Source organism: Hydra viridissima, unplaced genomic scaffold (assembly GCF_058129835.1).
Source record: "Hydra viridissima isolate aposymbiotic clone 2 unplaced genomic scaffold, HvirCarnegie_v1 scaffold_7, whole genome shotgun sequence".
NCBI lineage: Eukaryota > Metazoa > Cnidaria > Hydrozoa > Anthoathecata > Hydridae > Hydra > Hydra viridissima.
The window spans coordinates 246133-263317 of record NW_028324306.1 but is presented as its reverse complement, the minus strand read 5'-3'; the positions used below and the strand labels follow the sequence as shown (position 1 = coordinate 263317).

At 30.2% G+C, this 17185-nt stretch overlaps 4 protein-coding genes across 11 annotated transcripts; 1 reads left to right on the top strand and 3 right to left on the bottom strand.

The window, feature by feature from the left end:
• LOC145187039 (uncharacterized) lies at nt 1–5033 on the bottom strand. 5 transcript variants are annotated; one of them, XM_090093045.1, is made up of 7 exons: nt 4949–5033; nt 4573–4613; nt 4346–4409; nt 2002–3590; nt 1600–1812; nt 437–1464; nt 1–204 (listed from the first exon to the last, which is right to left on the bottom strand). In XM_090093045.1, exons 4-6 carry the CDS (start codon nt 3557–3559, stop codon nt 467–469), a joined length of 2769 nt encoding a protein of 922 aa, XP_089949171.1. In that variant the 5' UTR covers nt 3560–3590; nt 4346–4409; nt 4573–4613; nt 4949–5033; the 3' UTR covers nt 1–204; nt 437–466. The 5 variants fall into 5 exon arrangements, with proteins under 5 accessions (XP_089949171.1, XP_089949173.1, XP_089949172.1 ...); XM_090093047.1 differs by having other exon boundaries at nt 2068–3590; XM_090093046.1 differs by having other exon boundaries at nt 4573–4586; nt 4949–4983.
• A 5121-nt stretch (nt 5034–10154) lies between these two features.
• On the top strand, nt 10155–11887 carry LOC145184599 (uncharacterized). Of its 4 annotated transcripts, XM_090093064.1 has the most exons (4): nt 10184–10371; nt 10593–10841; nt 11294–11595; nt 11722–11887. In XM_090093064.1, the coding sequence occupies exons 1-4, from the start codon at nt 10221–10223 to the stop codon at nt 11740–11742; spliced, it is 723 nt and encodes a 240-aa protein (XP_089949190.1). In that variant the 5' UTR covers nt 10184–10220; the 3' UTR covers nt 11743–11887. The 4 variants fall into 4 exon arrangements, with proteins under 4 accessions (XP_089949193.1, XP_089949192.1, XP_089949191.1 ...); XM_090093067.1 differs by lacking the exons at nt 11294–11595; nt 11722–11887 and adding an exon at nt 10987–11044 and having other exon boundaries at nt 10155–10371; nt 10593–10783; XM_090093066.1 differs by lacking the exons at nt 11294–11595; nt 11722–11887 and adding an exon at nt 11023–11150 and having other exon boundaries at nt 10156–10371.
• A 2375-nt stretch (nt 11888–14262) lies between these two features.
• Nucleotides 14263–15271, bottom strand: LOC149885486 (uncharacterized). Its single transcript, XM_090093301.1, has 2 exons — nt 14376–15271; nt 14263–14269 (listed from the first exon to the last, which is right to left on the bottom strand). The coding sequence occupies exons 1-2, from the start codon at nt 15269–15271 to the stop codon at nt 14263–14265; spliced, it is 903 nt and encodes a 300-aa protein (XP_089949427.1).
• Nucleotides 15272–16189: 918 nt separating this feature from the next.
• Nucleotides 16190–17125, bottom strand: LOC149885485 (uncharacterized). Its single transcript, XM_090093300.1, has one exon. The coding sequence runs from the start codon at nt 17123–17125 to the stop codon at nt 16190–16192; it is 936 nt and encodes a 311-aa protein (XP_089949426.1).
• Nucleotides 17126–17185: the final 60 nt, after the last annotated feature.

The following is a 17185-nucleotide window of genomic DNA, read 5'->3' as shown; positions in this document are numbered from 1 at the left end:
TTTTGTCTTGTTGATTCATTAGCATCTATGTATCACCAACATGATCATCAACATATTTGTGACAAGTCAAGTAAACAGTTAAGTTTAACTTTAAGTGAGCTTTCCTGATTCCCAGGAGGGTGATTCCCAGGAGGGTGTTCATGTAAATCGTGCTTACTTTGCAACCAAATCAACATTATCAGATATTGGTAACTACCCAATTACCTGAAATAAGAACTGATACATATAAGTAATGAAAAAAAAAAATCCTTTTATAAGCATACAAAAAAAAAGGGCTGGGGGAGGGTATTAAATAGTAAAATAGATCTAATAAAAAGATCCACATCTGTAAATGAAATCTATTAATGCATAGCGATATAAACTATGCATTAATAGATTTCATTTACAGATGTGGATCTTTTTATTAGATATAAAAATTATTTACAATAACATATACCTTTTTACTACCTATTTGCACTCAATTTGCTTATGATAACATCAAATCACCGCTTATGATGTCTGCAGATAATTGATATTTGCTCATATCGTATTCATCAGCATCATCGTCCTCATTTTCATTTGGTTTCCAATAGGAAACTATATATAAAGCATTATTTTTTTTTTTAATTCTAAGAAGCCTGCCATAGTACAAATCTTGGCTTTTAGTGTCAGCATCATACCACATGTGACAAATACTTCTTCTAACAGCATCTCCATTGAGAATATCTTCAATATCTGCAGCTTCATTATTTGCGAGATCTGGGAAGAGTTGTTTTACCTGTAGAGGTGCACATTTTTTAAATATTTTTTCCACTTTTCTTCTTTCTTCCTCCTTCTTATTTTGAATCTTTTTAGCCATGCGCTTAATCAATTCTGCTTTCATTTCTTCATGGCATTGTATGTTTGCTAAGCGCTTTTTACTGGCTGAGGAGATAGACCAGGCTATCAATTTATTTCGTGAATCAGTTGGTTTTTTAGAAAGAAAATCAGTTGTTTTATTCTTGCATGTGCGAATTTTCGATGACAAATAACAAAGTGTGGCATTAGGAGCTTTTTGCTTTGCAGCACTAAACATACCCACAAGTTCTTCACAGTCAATATTATGTGGACGTGCTGATAATGTCTGGGACTTCAGTTGGTCAGTTAAGGTCATAGTAAACTGTCGCTCATACTGACGCTTAATAACAATAATGACAGCATTTAGACAGCTGGCTAATGCATCTCTCATTTCATCAGTTTTTGGGCAAAAGTCTATAAGTGATTGAAAAACTGGATCATTGAGATCACCTCCAAAAAAGTCTGTTTCTCGATGAATAAGGGAAAGAGCCTTTGTGCTGCTTTCAACAAGTGCATTGCAAACATTTTTGATCACTTGGATGCCAGACAAGTAGTCAAGTCCTTGTCCTGGTACAACATAGAATTTTTTCATCCAGGGACCAGTCACTAACTTTCCAATCAAACCTAGGGCACACATCTCACGTATACCTAAAATTAAATAAAATATGCCATAAAAAAATAAGAACAGAACATTTTAATTACTAATCCATCATAACATCTAACCTGTTTCAGATGTGAATAAGAACAGAACATTTTAATTACTAATCCATCATAACATCTAACCTGTTTCAGATGTGAAGTCTTGAAAAAGACTATTTCTCAGTCCTCCACATAACACTACTCCAGAAAACAGAAAACTCTGAAGTTTATGGTAGTGATGTATTAAAATTCCACATGTATGAAAAAGTATGTGCAATCGATTTCCCCTACAGCGTGGTATAAGTCCTCTAGGAAGACCATGCTCATCCAAAAAGGTGACAAAGCCTTTTGGATCACCTTTAAAAAAAAATTATAACCAAAAGTGCAATGCAAAGTACTTTTTTGCAAATTTGAACAAAGTATGTTAATCAACACATTTATTAAGTTCATATTTAAATTCAAAATAATAAACTGAAATAAAATCAATTTAAAATATCAAGAAAACATCATTATAGTAAAAATATGATAAGAGTTTATCATATTTACCTTTACCATCCTTGTAACGGAGTTTATTTAACTGAAAACCAATGTTTGCTGCAAAACAATCTCTACCAAGAAGCTTTCCTTTTGAAGTTTCCAAAGCCTTAAGCGATGACTTGCAAGCAGAAGTGATTGTATCCAATGGGTGAAGGTGACAGTTTAGTTCATTTAGAGATTTCTGCCAAAAAGTGTTTAACTTTGTTATAGTTGCATGGTTCACTGCCACTCTGTCACTCATTGTGTTAGTTATGTTGCTGATAATAGTGCTTCGTACATCAGTGTATTGTTTCTGGTAAAAGTCACTATACAACTTAGCAAGATTATCTACAGACTTTGCAATATGACTCATATAGTCATAAGATGTACCACCAGCAAGCTGATCAATGGCTTCAACCATGCATGAAGATTCAGTTGTTAAGTGCACAACATTAACATGAACACCCTCCTGGGTTGTGGCATCAAAACCAAGAGTCAAATTTTTTGTTGAGAATGCTATCTCAGCAGCCTGGAGTTCTGAAATTATACCCAGCTCGCGCATCATCTGCTCCACAGTTTTGCGATGTGGAATGTCACTAAATCTACACCCAAAATGTTCTCCTACTTTAAAAAGAAGTTGGGGCACACTGTGTGTAGGAACTTGACATGCCAGCATGTCATAGATAAGTGCCCTAATATCAAATGAGTAGACTTTTTTACATTTGGTGCTTTGTACTTTCTGCTGCATTTGCTCTAACTTTTCCTGCAAAATAAGCATATCATTTTGCAGGACACAAATCTCTACATTCTTGTCAGAAAGTTGTTGACGTAAGATAACTTCTTCAGTAGACAGCTTTGTTTGGATGAATTGCAGCTCTTTTTTCAAACGAAAATTTGAAATTTGAAGCTTATTCAGCTGTAAGTTTAGACGTTGGACTTTTAATTTACTTCGCAAATTTCTAATTGTCTTTTCTTTGCGAACAATAGTCTCATTGAGATGTTTAAATCTTGGCCTTGTTTTAATTTTTTCTTTCAACATCTTTACATCCTCTCTATGTTTTTGTTTTTCAGTAGCAATTTCAGTCGCAAAAACACTTAATCTCTTTTTTAAGAGTTTTTTTCTCGGAGTCAACTGGTCAGCTCTTAACCTGAAGAGCAAAGGACTTTTTTTATTAGGCGAAGACAAAATATTTATATGTTTAGGAGAAGAGGCAACTGACAAAGATGAAACAGTTTTATTTGAACTTGGTTTTGACTGAAATGATTGTGTTGTCGGCAATGTTGTTGCTTGACAAATAAAAGGCTCATTGCAGAAGTCAACAAAATGTTTCGAATCTCTTAAAAAATTGCAAGCCCATTTTTTTGATACATTAACAAGAAGTTTAGTCTGACTATAAGAAATATTGAAGCCATAAAGTTTACTGGCTTGCTCAATAGTTAACTGATGTGATTCATTATTGTTAACAAATACAAACAAAATATGCCCATTTTTACAATCCTTTTCAACTTGTAAAGAAAATGCAAAGTTTGACTCTAAATAGTTTTTTGCCGCACCACGAAACACACACATATTCTTTTTGGGACCCATAATACCATACAATGTCACGTAGAGTTATTTCCTAAATGAAAAAAAGAATTTCCAGTGAAAATTAGTTACTTGTTTCTGTTTTAACCAAAACATTTAATTGGTATCATTTGTATGTAATAAATATCAATTTTGATCAGTCATGAGTTAACTTTACCAATGACTTAAAATAATTTATCATGATAGTAATTATAAGCTTTATAACCATATGGTTATCATCGCATGGTATATCACCTATAACCTATCAACTAAGTAATGATACTGATGATATTGTATTATGATAGTTTACGATTATGCGAGTGATTGATATGTGAGTTTATGATTATGTGAGTTTATGATTATGTAAGTGAGTGATAGTTTATGATTATGTGAGTCTCACTCACTTATCATAACCAACATGCATATACTTTTTATCATGATAAATTTATTTTTAAATTTAATTTAAAAATTAATTTATAATAAGTAATAAAAAGTAACTATAAAATATTACTGTATAACTATTATAATTATATATCGCTTTCAAATCTATTATAGACACATATGTATATATAAATATACATAAATATATATAAATATATATAAATATATGTATATATATATATATATATATATATATATATATATATATATATATATATATATATATATATATATATATATATATATATAATTATATAAATATTCATATAGGGGGAGGGGGGGCTAACTTTTAAAAGGATCTTTTAAAAAGATCGTTATTAGCCCCCCTCTGCCTACCTTTATTCTTCGGAAAAAAATAATTTTAAGTACCTATGCTGCAACAAATAGTAAGGTGTCTGCTACATAATATTTTTCAATGAAATTTGGCATGCACCTAGAAAATATGTTTCTGCACAGAGGCAAATAGATTTAAAAAAGTTATCAACATTTCTTTAATCTAAATTTTACATCTGATCAACAACAAATTTTTTCAGAAAAGTAAACTTAATGATAGCGGTAGTAACTACTAAAAAGAGCAACACAAAAATAATGCCTACCTTTTCAACTTTTTCTAAAATATATACTTTGGTTCAAAACTCTACAAAATAACACATTCTTACAGCACATAAGTACCTACTTTGCTACAAAAAATTAGATGTCTGCTACATAGTATTTTTTAATGAAATTTGGCATGCACTTAAAAAATAAGTTTTTGCACTGGGTCTAATAGATTTAAAAAAGTTATCAGCATTCCTCTAATATGAATTATACATCTGATCAACAACGAGGTTTTTATGAACCATAAATTCAACAACAGCGATGGTAATTACAAAAAAGAACAACACAAAAATAAAGTTTAACTATTTTACTTTTCAAAAAATATATATGTAGATATGAAATTCTACAAAATAATACAAGAAAATACATTCTTACAACACATACGCCATGCACGCTTCACTAAAATGGTCGAAGTTTTTGATTACAAGATCGGTGCCGTAGTTCGAAGGATACGCGCATACCTAAAAAATCAACATACTAGTTTTAAAACCGGCGCTAATACACTTTCGCACCTCCTCCGAACTTACAGATTTTAATTGCAGATTCTGAAAGATCGTCGTTTACAACGAAAAAAAAAGGTATTCAACAACAAATTTCATCAAAGTAAAGGGCTCTAACTCGATCTCGAAGTTTTGAAAAAATACACACAAAAACGCTAATATTCGCCATCTTTTTTAAACTTAACCAGTTTACTTATGTTTTGGGCGCTACTCGACTTTCTCCCCCCCCCCCCTATTTTTATGATTGATTCTGATAGAGAATTTTATGCTGATTAAGAATCGTATAAAAACATGGGTCTCAAAATCAATGGAAAGTGCTCTAATCTGAAGTTGAAAGTACAAAAATATACGACAAATCTCTAATATTCGCCATCTTGAAAAAACTAATTCTACGGTTGGTTTTATTTTCAAAAGCAAAAAATGCCAGCCCGGTTTTTACAACAAAAAAAAATTTTTTTAGGTTTAATATGAACGGCTAAGTTCCCTCGAGTATACACTTTTTTTTTTTTTTAAAAATAAGAAAGTAGTACTTAAATCTTAAGAAACTATTAGTATTTAGTTACTTTTCGATAAGAAACTTATTTTATTAAGGTTCGAGGAACATCGCCTAATTTGTGTTCTGTTCAGGGACAAACCTTAGGATTATATGACAGTGATGGAATTCAAGCTATTTTAGCTGACAATAAAACGTGATAACATGTTTTCAAAGTTCATTTTATGTACTTTTTCTCACTTTCGATAATTAAGCAACTTTTACTACTTTTTAGTATTAGAGTTGAAAAAATGTACTCTTAAAATAAGAAACTTTCTAGTACAAGCTCATTTGCTTCGTTTCTTATGTGTAATCGGACAGAAAAACTAGCTATAAAGCGTGTTACTCTTGCGAAACATGATTCCTATTTATGAATTTTAAATTTATAAGAGATTTTATGACAATTCTCAGATAATATTAAATCTTTAATAATAAAGAAAAGTAATTGAAAAGACAAACTTCCTTCGAATAATAAAAATAGAATTCCTTATGTTCTTTGCAAAAATGTTTTTAGTGAATGTAAGTGGCTATGAAAATAGCCGTTTTTTTGATTTACCCAGTCCTCGGCATGAATTATAATGCTAGTAACGTTTAATGCACACAGTAAGCTTTCGAGGAAGTCAAACAGGATACGCTGCCACAACCTGGGGCCAATGCTATAAACATAAAAAACGAAGTTTTTTCCGTAAAACACGAAGTTTTTACCGTAAAAAGCGAAGAAAAAAAAAGTCCATTGCTATAAACATTCAAAAAATTCCGTTTTTAAGATAAAAACTTCGTTTTTAAATCCAATGCTATAAACGAACAAGGGAATCGCCTTTTCAGATAAAAAATGCGTTTTTTCGAAAAAAAACTTCAGATAGATTTTTGATCTCAATTTTAGATATTTTCTTCGTGATTTTTGGCGGCCATTGCTGGAACAACGTTAGCGTTTCAAAATCATTGAACATTCTTTGTTTGTGTTTTTATGTAGATATTTTATAGATAAAACTGAAAAGGATTTTGGTAACTCCATAATAAACTAATTACTTAAAATCTGCATTTAATCGATTATTCAGTTCCTTGTTGTTTTTCCTTGTTAGGTTTTCGATAGTAATTTTGGTTAAACAAATTTTTCATAATGTTTGACTAAAGAAAAGTATAAATAGTCAACAAATATGCCATATAATACACAAATACACAAAAAAATAATACACAAATACACAACAAAATAAAATGCTGTCTAAAGAACTTAAAATGATACTAGCAATAAAGATTAGAGAAAACAAAGAGGTTCTTCTTGGGAAGCTTGGTATGTTTTAATTAGCAAACTATTTAAATAAAAATATGTATAATTGCATTATATTTTATATATATATATATATATATATATATATATATATATATATATATATATATATATATATATATATATATATATATATATATATATATATATATACAAAATATATAATGTATTATTATAGTGTAATAATACAAATACTCTTGTGCGTTTGAGAGTGCTCAATACTAATGAATAATAGAGCAATATTTATTTATTTATTTATTTAAAATGAATAAAAACACCTTTATATGGAACTCTGAGTTTCATGCCTTTCGGCAATCATCAGCCATAGTGTATATCGTTACTTAAAAACCGTTTAAAAATTACAAATTAAAATTACGGTAGAACGAGTTCTGACGTTACTAAACGGAAACAAAAAGACGTTAAAGGTTTTAGTCCCTGGTGTCAAATAAGGATAGCAAAAATTTCTTTGCATGTCGGCACTTTGATATTATTTCATATCTTTTGTTAAGTAAGTTTTCTCCTTTATATGATAATATATGAAATTTTTCGCGGAGACAAAGATTACAAACTTTTGCTGCTTGATTGTAGGGCTTGCATTGTGCTATAATCTTCCATGTAATCACCGGTTTCAGATTTTTAGATTTTAGCATCCATATTTCTTTGGAAAGTTCGGTGTCATTTTTATATTTAGGCGCGTTGAAAGATTTAAGATGGTTGCCATATCTAAGTTTAAATGTAGTTTCACTTATACCGAAATAAACTTTCTCTTTGAATTGAGGATCTCCAGAATTTACAGTGGCTTGGTATACGACATTGCTAGAAAGGCATTGGTTATTTAACGGACAATTTTTTTTGTCTATGCAGTTGCATTTTTTTGTTGTTTTATATTTATCGCTTTGAAGGATTTTGCTATTATGTGCATTTATTAAAGAATTGATATTAGGCATGCAACTATAGCTAACTTTAATAGAGTTTCGATTGAAAATTTTATGAAGCCTGTGTCCTACTGGAAAGTGTTGGTCAATTAAAGCTAAGAAGCGCTTTCCAATATTAGTTTCAACATTTTTGCTAAACGGGGGGTTATACCATATAATTTTACGTTTGCGATGTTTACTTTGATGTTTGTCTATTTGCGGTTGGTAGGTGAGTTTTGAATTGTATCCTGATTTACGTAAAGCCTCTTCATAAGTAAGAATAGAGTTATTGAACACAGTTTTATTTATTGCCATAGTTGATAATCTTGACTCAATAGTGCGAGGGATTTCTTTTATTATATTAGGTGGATGGTTTGAATCAGAATGAATATACAAAAGTTGGTTATTAGGTTTACAATATGGTTGATAAGAACTGTCGATCAGGTTCAATGTTACATCCAGATAATTGACAATTTTAATATTAGATTGAATAGAGATATTTAGGTTGTTACCTTTAAAAACATGCGTAAAATGCTTTTTAATTTTCTCCATTTGTTGGCCGCTTTTGTTTTCAAAAATAGCAAGTCCGTCATCACGATACAAGCCAAAATTATTTTTATCGTAATGTTGAGAAAGCTGAAACAATATAAAGATACCAACTAGTTCGCAAACTTCAGCTCCATCAAATGCACCCATTGTGACATCAAATAATCCGCCTCTTTTCTTTATCCAAGCTTCATCGTTTTTAAAAATTAAAAATTAAAAATTAAAAATTAAATTTAATTTTTAATTTTTAATTTTTAATTTTTAATTTTTAATTTTTAAAAACGATGAAGCTTGGATAAAGAAAAGAGGCGGATTATTTGATGTCACAATGGGTGCATTTGATGGAGCTGAAGTTTGCGAACTAGTTGGTATCTTTATATTGTTTCAGCTTTCTCAACATTACGATAAAAATAATTTTGGCTTGTATCGTGATGACGGACTTGCTATTTTTGAAAACAAAAGCGGCCAACAAATGGAGAAAATTAAAAAGCATTTTACGCATGTTTTTAAAGGTAACAACCTAAATATCTCTATTCAATCTAATATTAAAATTGTCAATTATCTGGATGTAACATTGAACCTGATCGACAGTTCTTATCAACCATATTGTAAACCTAATAACCAACTTTTGTATATTCATTCTGATTCAAACCATCCACCTAATATAATAAAAGAAATCCCTCGCACTATTGAGTCAAGATTATCAACTATGGCAATAAATAAAACTGTGTTCAATAACTCTATTCTTTCTTATGAAGAGGCTTTACGTAAATCAGGATACAATTCAAAACTCACCTACCAACCGCAAATAGACAAACATCAAAGTAAACATCGCAAACGTAAAATTATATGGTATAACCCCCCGTTTAGCAAAAATGTTGAAACTAATATTGGAAAGCGCTTCTTAGCTTTAATTGACCAACACTTTCCAGTAGGACACAGGCTTCATAAAATTTTCAATCGAAACTCTATTAAAGTTAGCTATAGTTGCATGCCTAATATCAATTCTTTAATAAATGCACATAATAGCAAAATCCTTCAAAGCGATAAATATAAAACAACAAAAAAATGCAACTGCATAGACAAAAAAAATTGTCCGTTAAATAACCAATGCCTTTCTAGCAATGTCGTATACCAAGCCACTGTAAATTCTGGAGATCCTCAATTCAAAGAGAAAGTTTATTTCGGTATAAGTGAAACTACATTTAAACTTAGATATGGCAACCATCTTAAATCTTTCAACGCGCCTAAATATAAAAATGACACCGAACTTTCCAAAGAAATATGGATGCTAAAATCTAAAAATCTGAAACCGGTGATTACATGGAAGATTATAGCACAATGCAAGCCCTACAATCAAGCAGCAAAAGTTTGTAATCTTTGTCTCCGCGAAAAATTTCATATATTATCATATAAAGGAGAAAACTTACTTAACAAAAGATATGAAATAATATCAAAGTGCCGACATGCAAAGAAATTTTTGCTATCCTTATTTGACACCAGGGACTAAAACCTTTAACGTCTTTTTGTTTCCGTTTAGTAACGTCAGAACTCGTTCTACCGTAATTTTAATTTGTAATTTTTAAACGGTTTTTAAGTAACGATATACACTATGGCTGATGATTGCCGAAAGGCATGAAACTCAGAGTTCCATATAAAGGTGTTTTTATTCATTTTAAATAAATAAATAAATAAATATATATATATATATATATATATATATGTATATATAGGTAAGCTTTTTTAGGTATGATTCCTATTATAAAATAATATATTATTATAGAATATTTAGTATTTTACTATATAAGACTATATTATACTATATATTGATTATTTATTTCATCTACTTTTAGGTCCATCTATTACTATGAGGCATAGAAATAGAATTTGGGAAGACATAATGTCACATTTAAATAGTTTAGGGGCAAAAATTGAAGATATCAATCAGCTACATAGTAGAGAGTGGGATTATTTGCAAAGAGCTACAATGCAAAATTTTGCTAAGAGTCTAAAAACAGGTATAGTTTTGTTATATATATATATATTTATATATGTCTGTGTGTGTATATGTATATATATATATATATATATATATATATATATATATATATATATATATATATATATATATATATATATATATATAGATATATATATATATATATATATATATAATTAAATATTTTTGTATATATATATTATATATACAAATATATATATATAATTTTTTTTTTTTAAGGTGCTGCAGGGAGACAACTAACAGAATTAGATAATGTTGTTTTAGACATTATTGACAGGAAGTCAATAAATGTATCTGGAATCGATGTTCCTGATTTTAATATCTCTTTTTGTACAACAGATGATGCATTGTCATCCACTCCCAACCAACTTTCCACTCCCACTGCCACCCTTTCTTCATCAAGTAAAGAAGTAAACTTTACTTTGAAACAATCTTCTGATACAGCTTCTTTTATTTCGTCTATGTCTGGTATATTTTTCTTTGTTGGTTAAGACTAGTTGTGTTATAAAATACATATATATATATATATATATATATATATATATATATATATATATATATATATATATTTCTATTTCTATAGTTTATAGAGTTAATTGATTGTTTATATTAGATGCAAGATTTGATTGTATGTCCTCCCCTAATTTAGACAATACCACTCTTGTTAGTGACAGTTGTCAGATACTTCAAGCTAATGCAATTTATAAATTAATTTTTTTTAAATCTCAGTTGTTTAATTTAGTTAATTGTAGGTTTTAGACTTATAATTATATAACAGACAACATCAATTTGTGCTTAATTTTTACACAACTAGTATTTCCAAAACCATTAAAAACTTCTTATTTTTAAAGGAATCTAAACCACCTTTCTTATTATTTTAGTTAACTGATCTTGTTTTGACACCTAGAATTAAATTTTAGATTCAATTCAAAATAAACCATCAAGGGGGGCATTAAAAAAATTAAAAAGAAAACAAGCTAGAGAAAGTCTCCTGGTAGATGGAAGTTTTAAAAAATTGAAAGTAAGTGTTTTACGGTTAGAAAAAGAAAGATTAAAAAAAGAACAAGAATTAAGAGTAAAACTTCTGAAATTGGACGTTGCTCTCAGACAACAGCAAATTCGAAAAGAAAAGGCTTTAACAATATATTACACAACAGCAACAAAGCTAATGAATGAGAAATTGCAACCTTCAAACCAGCAACATTTTGTAAATACAGAAACGGTATTTTAAAATTAATTTGTAATAATATTTAGTATGACTTTATCATTAACAAATTTTTTGTATTTAGTATAACTTGTAGCTTGTATTTAGTATAACTTTATCATTAACAAATTTTTTTTGTTTTAGGAGGAAATTCTTGAGCATTAAGAGAAGAGCTACATCATAATTTTATGTTAAATTTCGAAAAATGTTGTATAACTATATTTAAACATTCACCTTGAAGGTATTTAACTGTAAAGCCATGACCAATTACATTTTTTAGTAACAATAAAAATATAACTTCAACCTGAAATTGTTCTTGTTATTTCATTTTTTTTATCACCATTACCTTACAGTAATAAGTTCTGTAAAACTTCACACAAACATTAAGACCAATGCTGTTGCGATGTGAAATAGATACAAGCATCACAACTATATATAACTATATATAAGGTATTGCATTGGCTAGTGGTTGATTTTAAAATTTAAACAAAACAATATCTTTCATATTTTAAATTTATTTTGTAATCTAGTTTAATATTAATACGATCATATCTTAATTTTATGCTATTAAGCATTTTTTACCTTTTTAAAATACTCTTAATAAGAATTGCTCCTAACAACAAAAGCTAACAAATCTCCTAATTTTTTTTTAAGCGTGTTCTATAAAAAAACAAAATACACATACTATATAAAAACAGATATAAACATATATTTTTATGGTCTAATATTTTATAAAAATTTCTTGCATTTATTAAAAAGTCATTGTGTGAATTTTTTTCCAATTTTAATTCAACTAATTTAGGCACAAATCTATGATCCATGTCCAAACTATTTTGATAGATCCTATGCTCTAGAGCAAATTGTATATGAATTTTTAAACAATACTTTTAAGTAAAGTAGTTAAGTAGCTGTAATCGTCTATTCAAAGCTCCATCATTCTGATTTTCTTGAGCTAGATTTTCATCAGCTTGTTCTTCTTCGCGTTCTTCAAAGTCATTACCGTTGTCTCCATGTTGAATACACAAGTTATGGATAACAAATCCACACATGATAAGCTTAGAGGCATCTTCGACCTTATGCAAACGAATTCCAGTTTTCAAAGCATAAAACCTGTTTTTGACAATGCCAAAACATCGCTCAATTATGTTTCTAGTTTTTCTCTGTGCTTTGTTGAAACGTTTTTTTGAGCTCCGTCTGGATCACCAGGAAAAGGTGGAATTAACCATTCTCGACATGGGTACGCAGAGTCAGCCAAAATTACAGCTCCATTAAATGGAAGCTCTCCAATTTCAAACTTGTTCCATAGGTTACAATTTCTTAGAACCTAATAGTAGTAAAATCACAATACTTAAATTTACTGTAAGTTACATTATAATACATTATATTAGTTAGTCTAAGTTACATTTTAATTAGCAATCATAATAGTTCAAATAGTATGTTCAATATGAACATACCGAAGAATGTCACGTACTAGTTGAATACCCAGCATTAGTGAACTAACAGTTGTAAAATATAACTTAGTGACAGGCTTACATGTGCATCATGCCACCTTCCTGGACTGTTGGTCGATGCATAAAATATGGACGTGTCGGGTCCACATACTGCCATTGCATTTATGCTATGGACATGATGGCGATTGATTAGAGAATCTTCATCTGCTTGAGGAGGGTTAGAAAGGAGTATATGAGACCCATCCAGAACACCACATACGCACGGAAAACCTCCGATTTCCATAAACTTTTGTGGAAGAGTGGAGCAATCATTCGGCCATTTTATGATCTCTTGTCGAATCTAATCTTATAAGATAACAATTTTTCTCTTTACTAAACTTAGTTTTTAATTTTCACACTAAAATAAAAATAATAAGCAACTTTATATGACATTGTAAAACTTTCAATAGTTTTATTAACTTAATACACTAACATTGAAAATAGCTTCTCCTACACTGTGTATAATACGATAAATTGTGTTGGTAGAGATTCCATGACAGTCTCTGAGAACATGAAAAAAAACATTTGTGCTAATAAAATGAAGAAATACCATTATCTGGAAACGTACTGAAATGCTTTTATTTCGCTTAGTATAATGTTGCAAATCATCTTTAAGCCTAGTTTCTAAAAAATCTAATACAGCTCTTGGTACTCGATACTGTTCTCGAAAAACGTTGTCAGAAACATCTTCGTTAAAAAAGCGACCATTAAACTAAAATGAAATTGAAAAACAAAACAAAAATATAATTTCTGCGCATATTTAGTATGATTTCTGATTTTGTTCGATAAAAAATCATTAAAAAAAAACATCAAAATTTATTAATTTTAAGTAATGTTTTAAACACCAACCTCTCGAGGCAATCGGTGGCGAAGCTCATTTTCATCAACTTCGAAATGTAAGTCTTCATCCGAAAAAATTAAATCCATGTTTCTACTTTAATTTTAAACAATTTTTTTAAACACCAAATACTAGAATGTAAAAATATTCATATAAATAGAATAGACAGCACAGCATACTTAATGACTAATAAAATTTATTAAGTAGGCCTACTAAATAAAATTTACAATAAAAATTACTATTATATTACCACAATATATTGCGGATAAAAAAAGTTCGTGAATTTTAGTGACGTATGCGTTTTATGCTTTATAGCAATGGCCGAAAAAAATACAAACAGCGATAAATTCTTCGAGATTACGAACTTATTTTCGTACGTGAAAAATTTCGTTTTTACGAAAGATTTTTTTTCTCGAAAAAAACTTCGAATTGTTTATAGCATTGGCCCCTGATCCCAAAAATGAAAAAACCGATGTTCGGGGAATCTCTGCATCCACATAAATTCAGACAAATAGTCAGCTATCATTTCACGGTTAGTTGGTCCCATCATTGATTTGATTTTTGCTTTCGCTCGACACCACATAGCTTCTACATGATTTGTTGTCACGCCAGTCAGAGGTTCTACAAAGTTTCGAGTGTGGTTGACAGTGCCATGTAAATGTGCAGGAGCTTGCAAATCATTATAAGCTGCCCACATATCACTCCAGACAATAGAGCCAGGAAGTATCCATTGATTTATGATTGGAATCAATGTTGCAGAGTCGCGATTTTGGACTGGAATTAAAAAGCCTTTTTTAGTAGCAGGTTCATATCCGCCAAATATCCACTGCTGTGGGATTGCTCTACCAACGTGATACTTCCTTCGACAGAAAACAGATTGATCTATTTCAACAATGCACCCTGGACCACCTATTGGATCAGGGTTATTGATGAAATATGAGACACAAATATCTCTGCAAAATTGATTCCAATCAACAATGGTGTCATCGCTTCCTATGTTAAGCTCTTGCCTTATATCGCTAATTGATAATCCCCGACTCTTACCTGCACTTCTACCCCAAACGTAAGTTAATCCTAATATTTGCCAAAGTTGTAGGTGGGATTTCTCAAAAAAGCTGCCTTTTCTTATGCTGAAGGTTCTTTTGCACCGCTTAACTTGACATCTCCAAATGAACTGATCGATTGATCCATTCTTCACTTGCTGTGTGCAGGCCACGTTACATACACTACAACGCATACTTTCGGCGAGTAAACCATAAGTTCTGCACCAGTGGATTGTAGCTTCAATGTTGTATTTGAATTTTGCTCCTATTTCTGTTAAGGAAAGAGAGTCAAATTCGTTTATTGTTGGTCTTCGAAGGGCCATGATATTAAGATAAATAAACTTACTAGACAGTTAGTACTGAAACATTCCTTTTTATATGACAGTTACAATGAAAATAATTTTTCACGGGGGGTTAACTTAAAGTATTAGAAAAAAATCAACAGTTTGAAATATGTACATTTTTAATGCAAAAAGTTTAGTAATGCTAAATTTATTTTAGTATATAACCAATAAAAGATTTTTCAACTTATTTGATAAAAATTTTAAAAGATATTCTAGACAACAAAGTAATGATCCCAGCTAAACCAAATTTGCGTGATAAATTTAAATGTCAATGTATTCTCAAAACGTTCCATAATTAGAAGTTTTTGTTATGAATATAAAAACCAGGTTGTTAGTACTTTTAAAAGATAACTTTTAAAACAAAAAAAATCATTTTTCAAGATGGCGAATATTAGAGATTTGTCGTATATTTTTGTACTTTCAACTTCAGATTAGAGCACTTTCCATTGGTTTTGAGACCCATGTTTTTATACGATTCTTAATCAGCATAAAATTCTCTATCAGATTCAATCATAAAAATAGGGGGGGGGGGGAGAAAGTCGAGTAGCGCCTATGTTTTGTTTGTAAAACTGTTTTGTTTATTAAATAACCTGGTTTTTATTGTCATCACGCATTAAATGTTCTTGCGCAAACATCATTGTTTTAAAGTCATTAGTTATAAGTCATTAGTTATAAGTCATTAACTTCTTTATTTTATTATTAACTACCACGATTTTGCAATTAAAATAACGAAATATGCAATTTTTTAATTTTACCAAAAATAGTTTGTTTTAATAAATAAACTTAATATAAGTTCTTATAAACTTCTAATATAATTTTTTGCATTGATTTATGATTTTCTCGTCTTTTATTAAATAAATATAATAACAAAAGTTTAATGAAACAATTTTTTTCTTATCAAAATCGATAGATATCAACAACTTGTTCCCAAAAATGAAAAAAACCGTGTTGTTTTAATCTTTGCGCCCACATGAACTCTGCCAAGTATTCAGGAATCATATCTCGATTAGAAGAACCGAACATTGCTTTGAACTTTGATTTACTTCTCTGCCACATTGCCTCAACTCTATTTGTTGTAACTCCAGTAATAGGGTCTACAAAGTGATATGTATGGTTGACTGTTCCATGTTGATATCCGTGTCCTGCCAAATTTTCATACACAGCCCACATATCGCTCCATATCACAGTACCAGGCATTATCCATTGTCTAATGATTGGTATTAGAGTGGCAGCGTCTCGACGCTCAACAGGTGTAAGGAACCCTTCTTTTGTGGTGACATCATAACCGCCAAAAATACATTGGTCTTCAACAATTCTTCCACGATTGTATTTCCTTTTTGTAAATAAGGACTCGGCAATTTCAACAATTCTGCCGGGACCACCTAATTGAACTGGGTTGTTCAAGAAATAGTTAACAGCTATGTCTCGACAAAACTGATTCCAATCTACGACCGTCGATTGACTAAAAATTTCTAACTCCTTTCTAATATCTTCCGACGACATTCCTCTACTTCTTCCAGCACTACGTGTCCACAAATAGGTAATTCCAATTATTTGCCACAGTTCTAAACGAGATCGTTCAAAGAAACTACCAACCCGTATACTAATAGTTTTTCTACAATGTTTAAACGGACACCTCCAAGTTATTTTGTCAACAGATCGATTGTATTGTTCTTCATTACATTGCAAGTTGCAACGAGGACAAGTAACATTTTGAGAAAGCAGACCAAACTCTCTACACCATCTAACGCACTCTTCTTTGTTCGTTTTAAATCGAACTCCAATATTTACTAAAGAAATTTTATCGAACTCAGTTTGTGTAGGTCTCGCCATTTTAAATAGCATTTTATTACAAAGGCAAAATTAAAAACATTTAGGCTAATAGGAACCAGT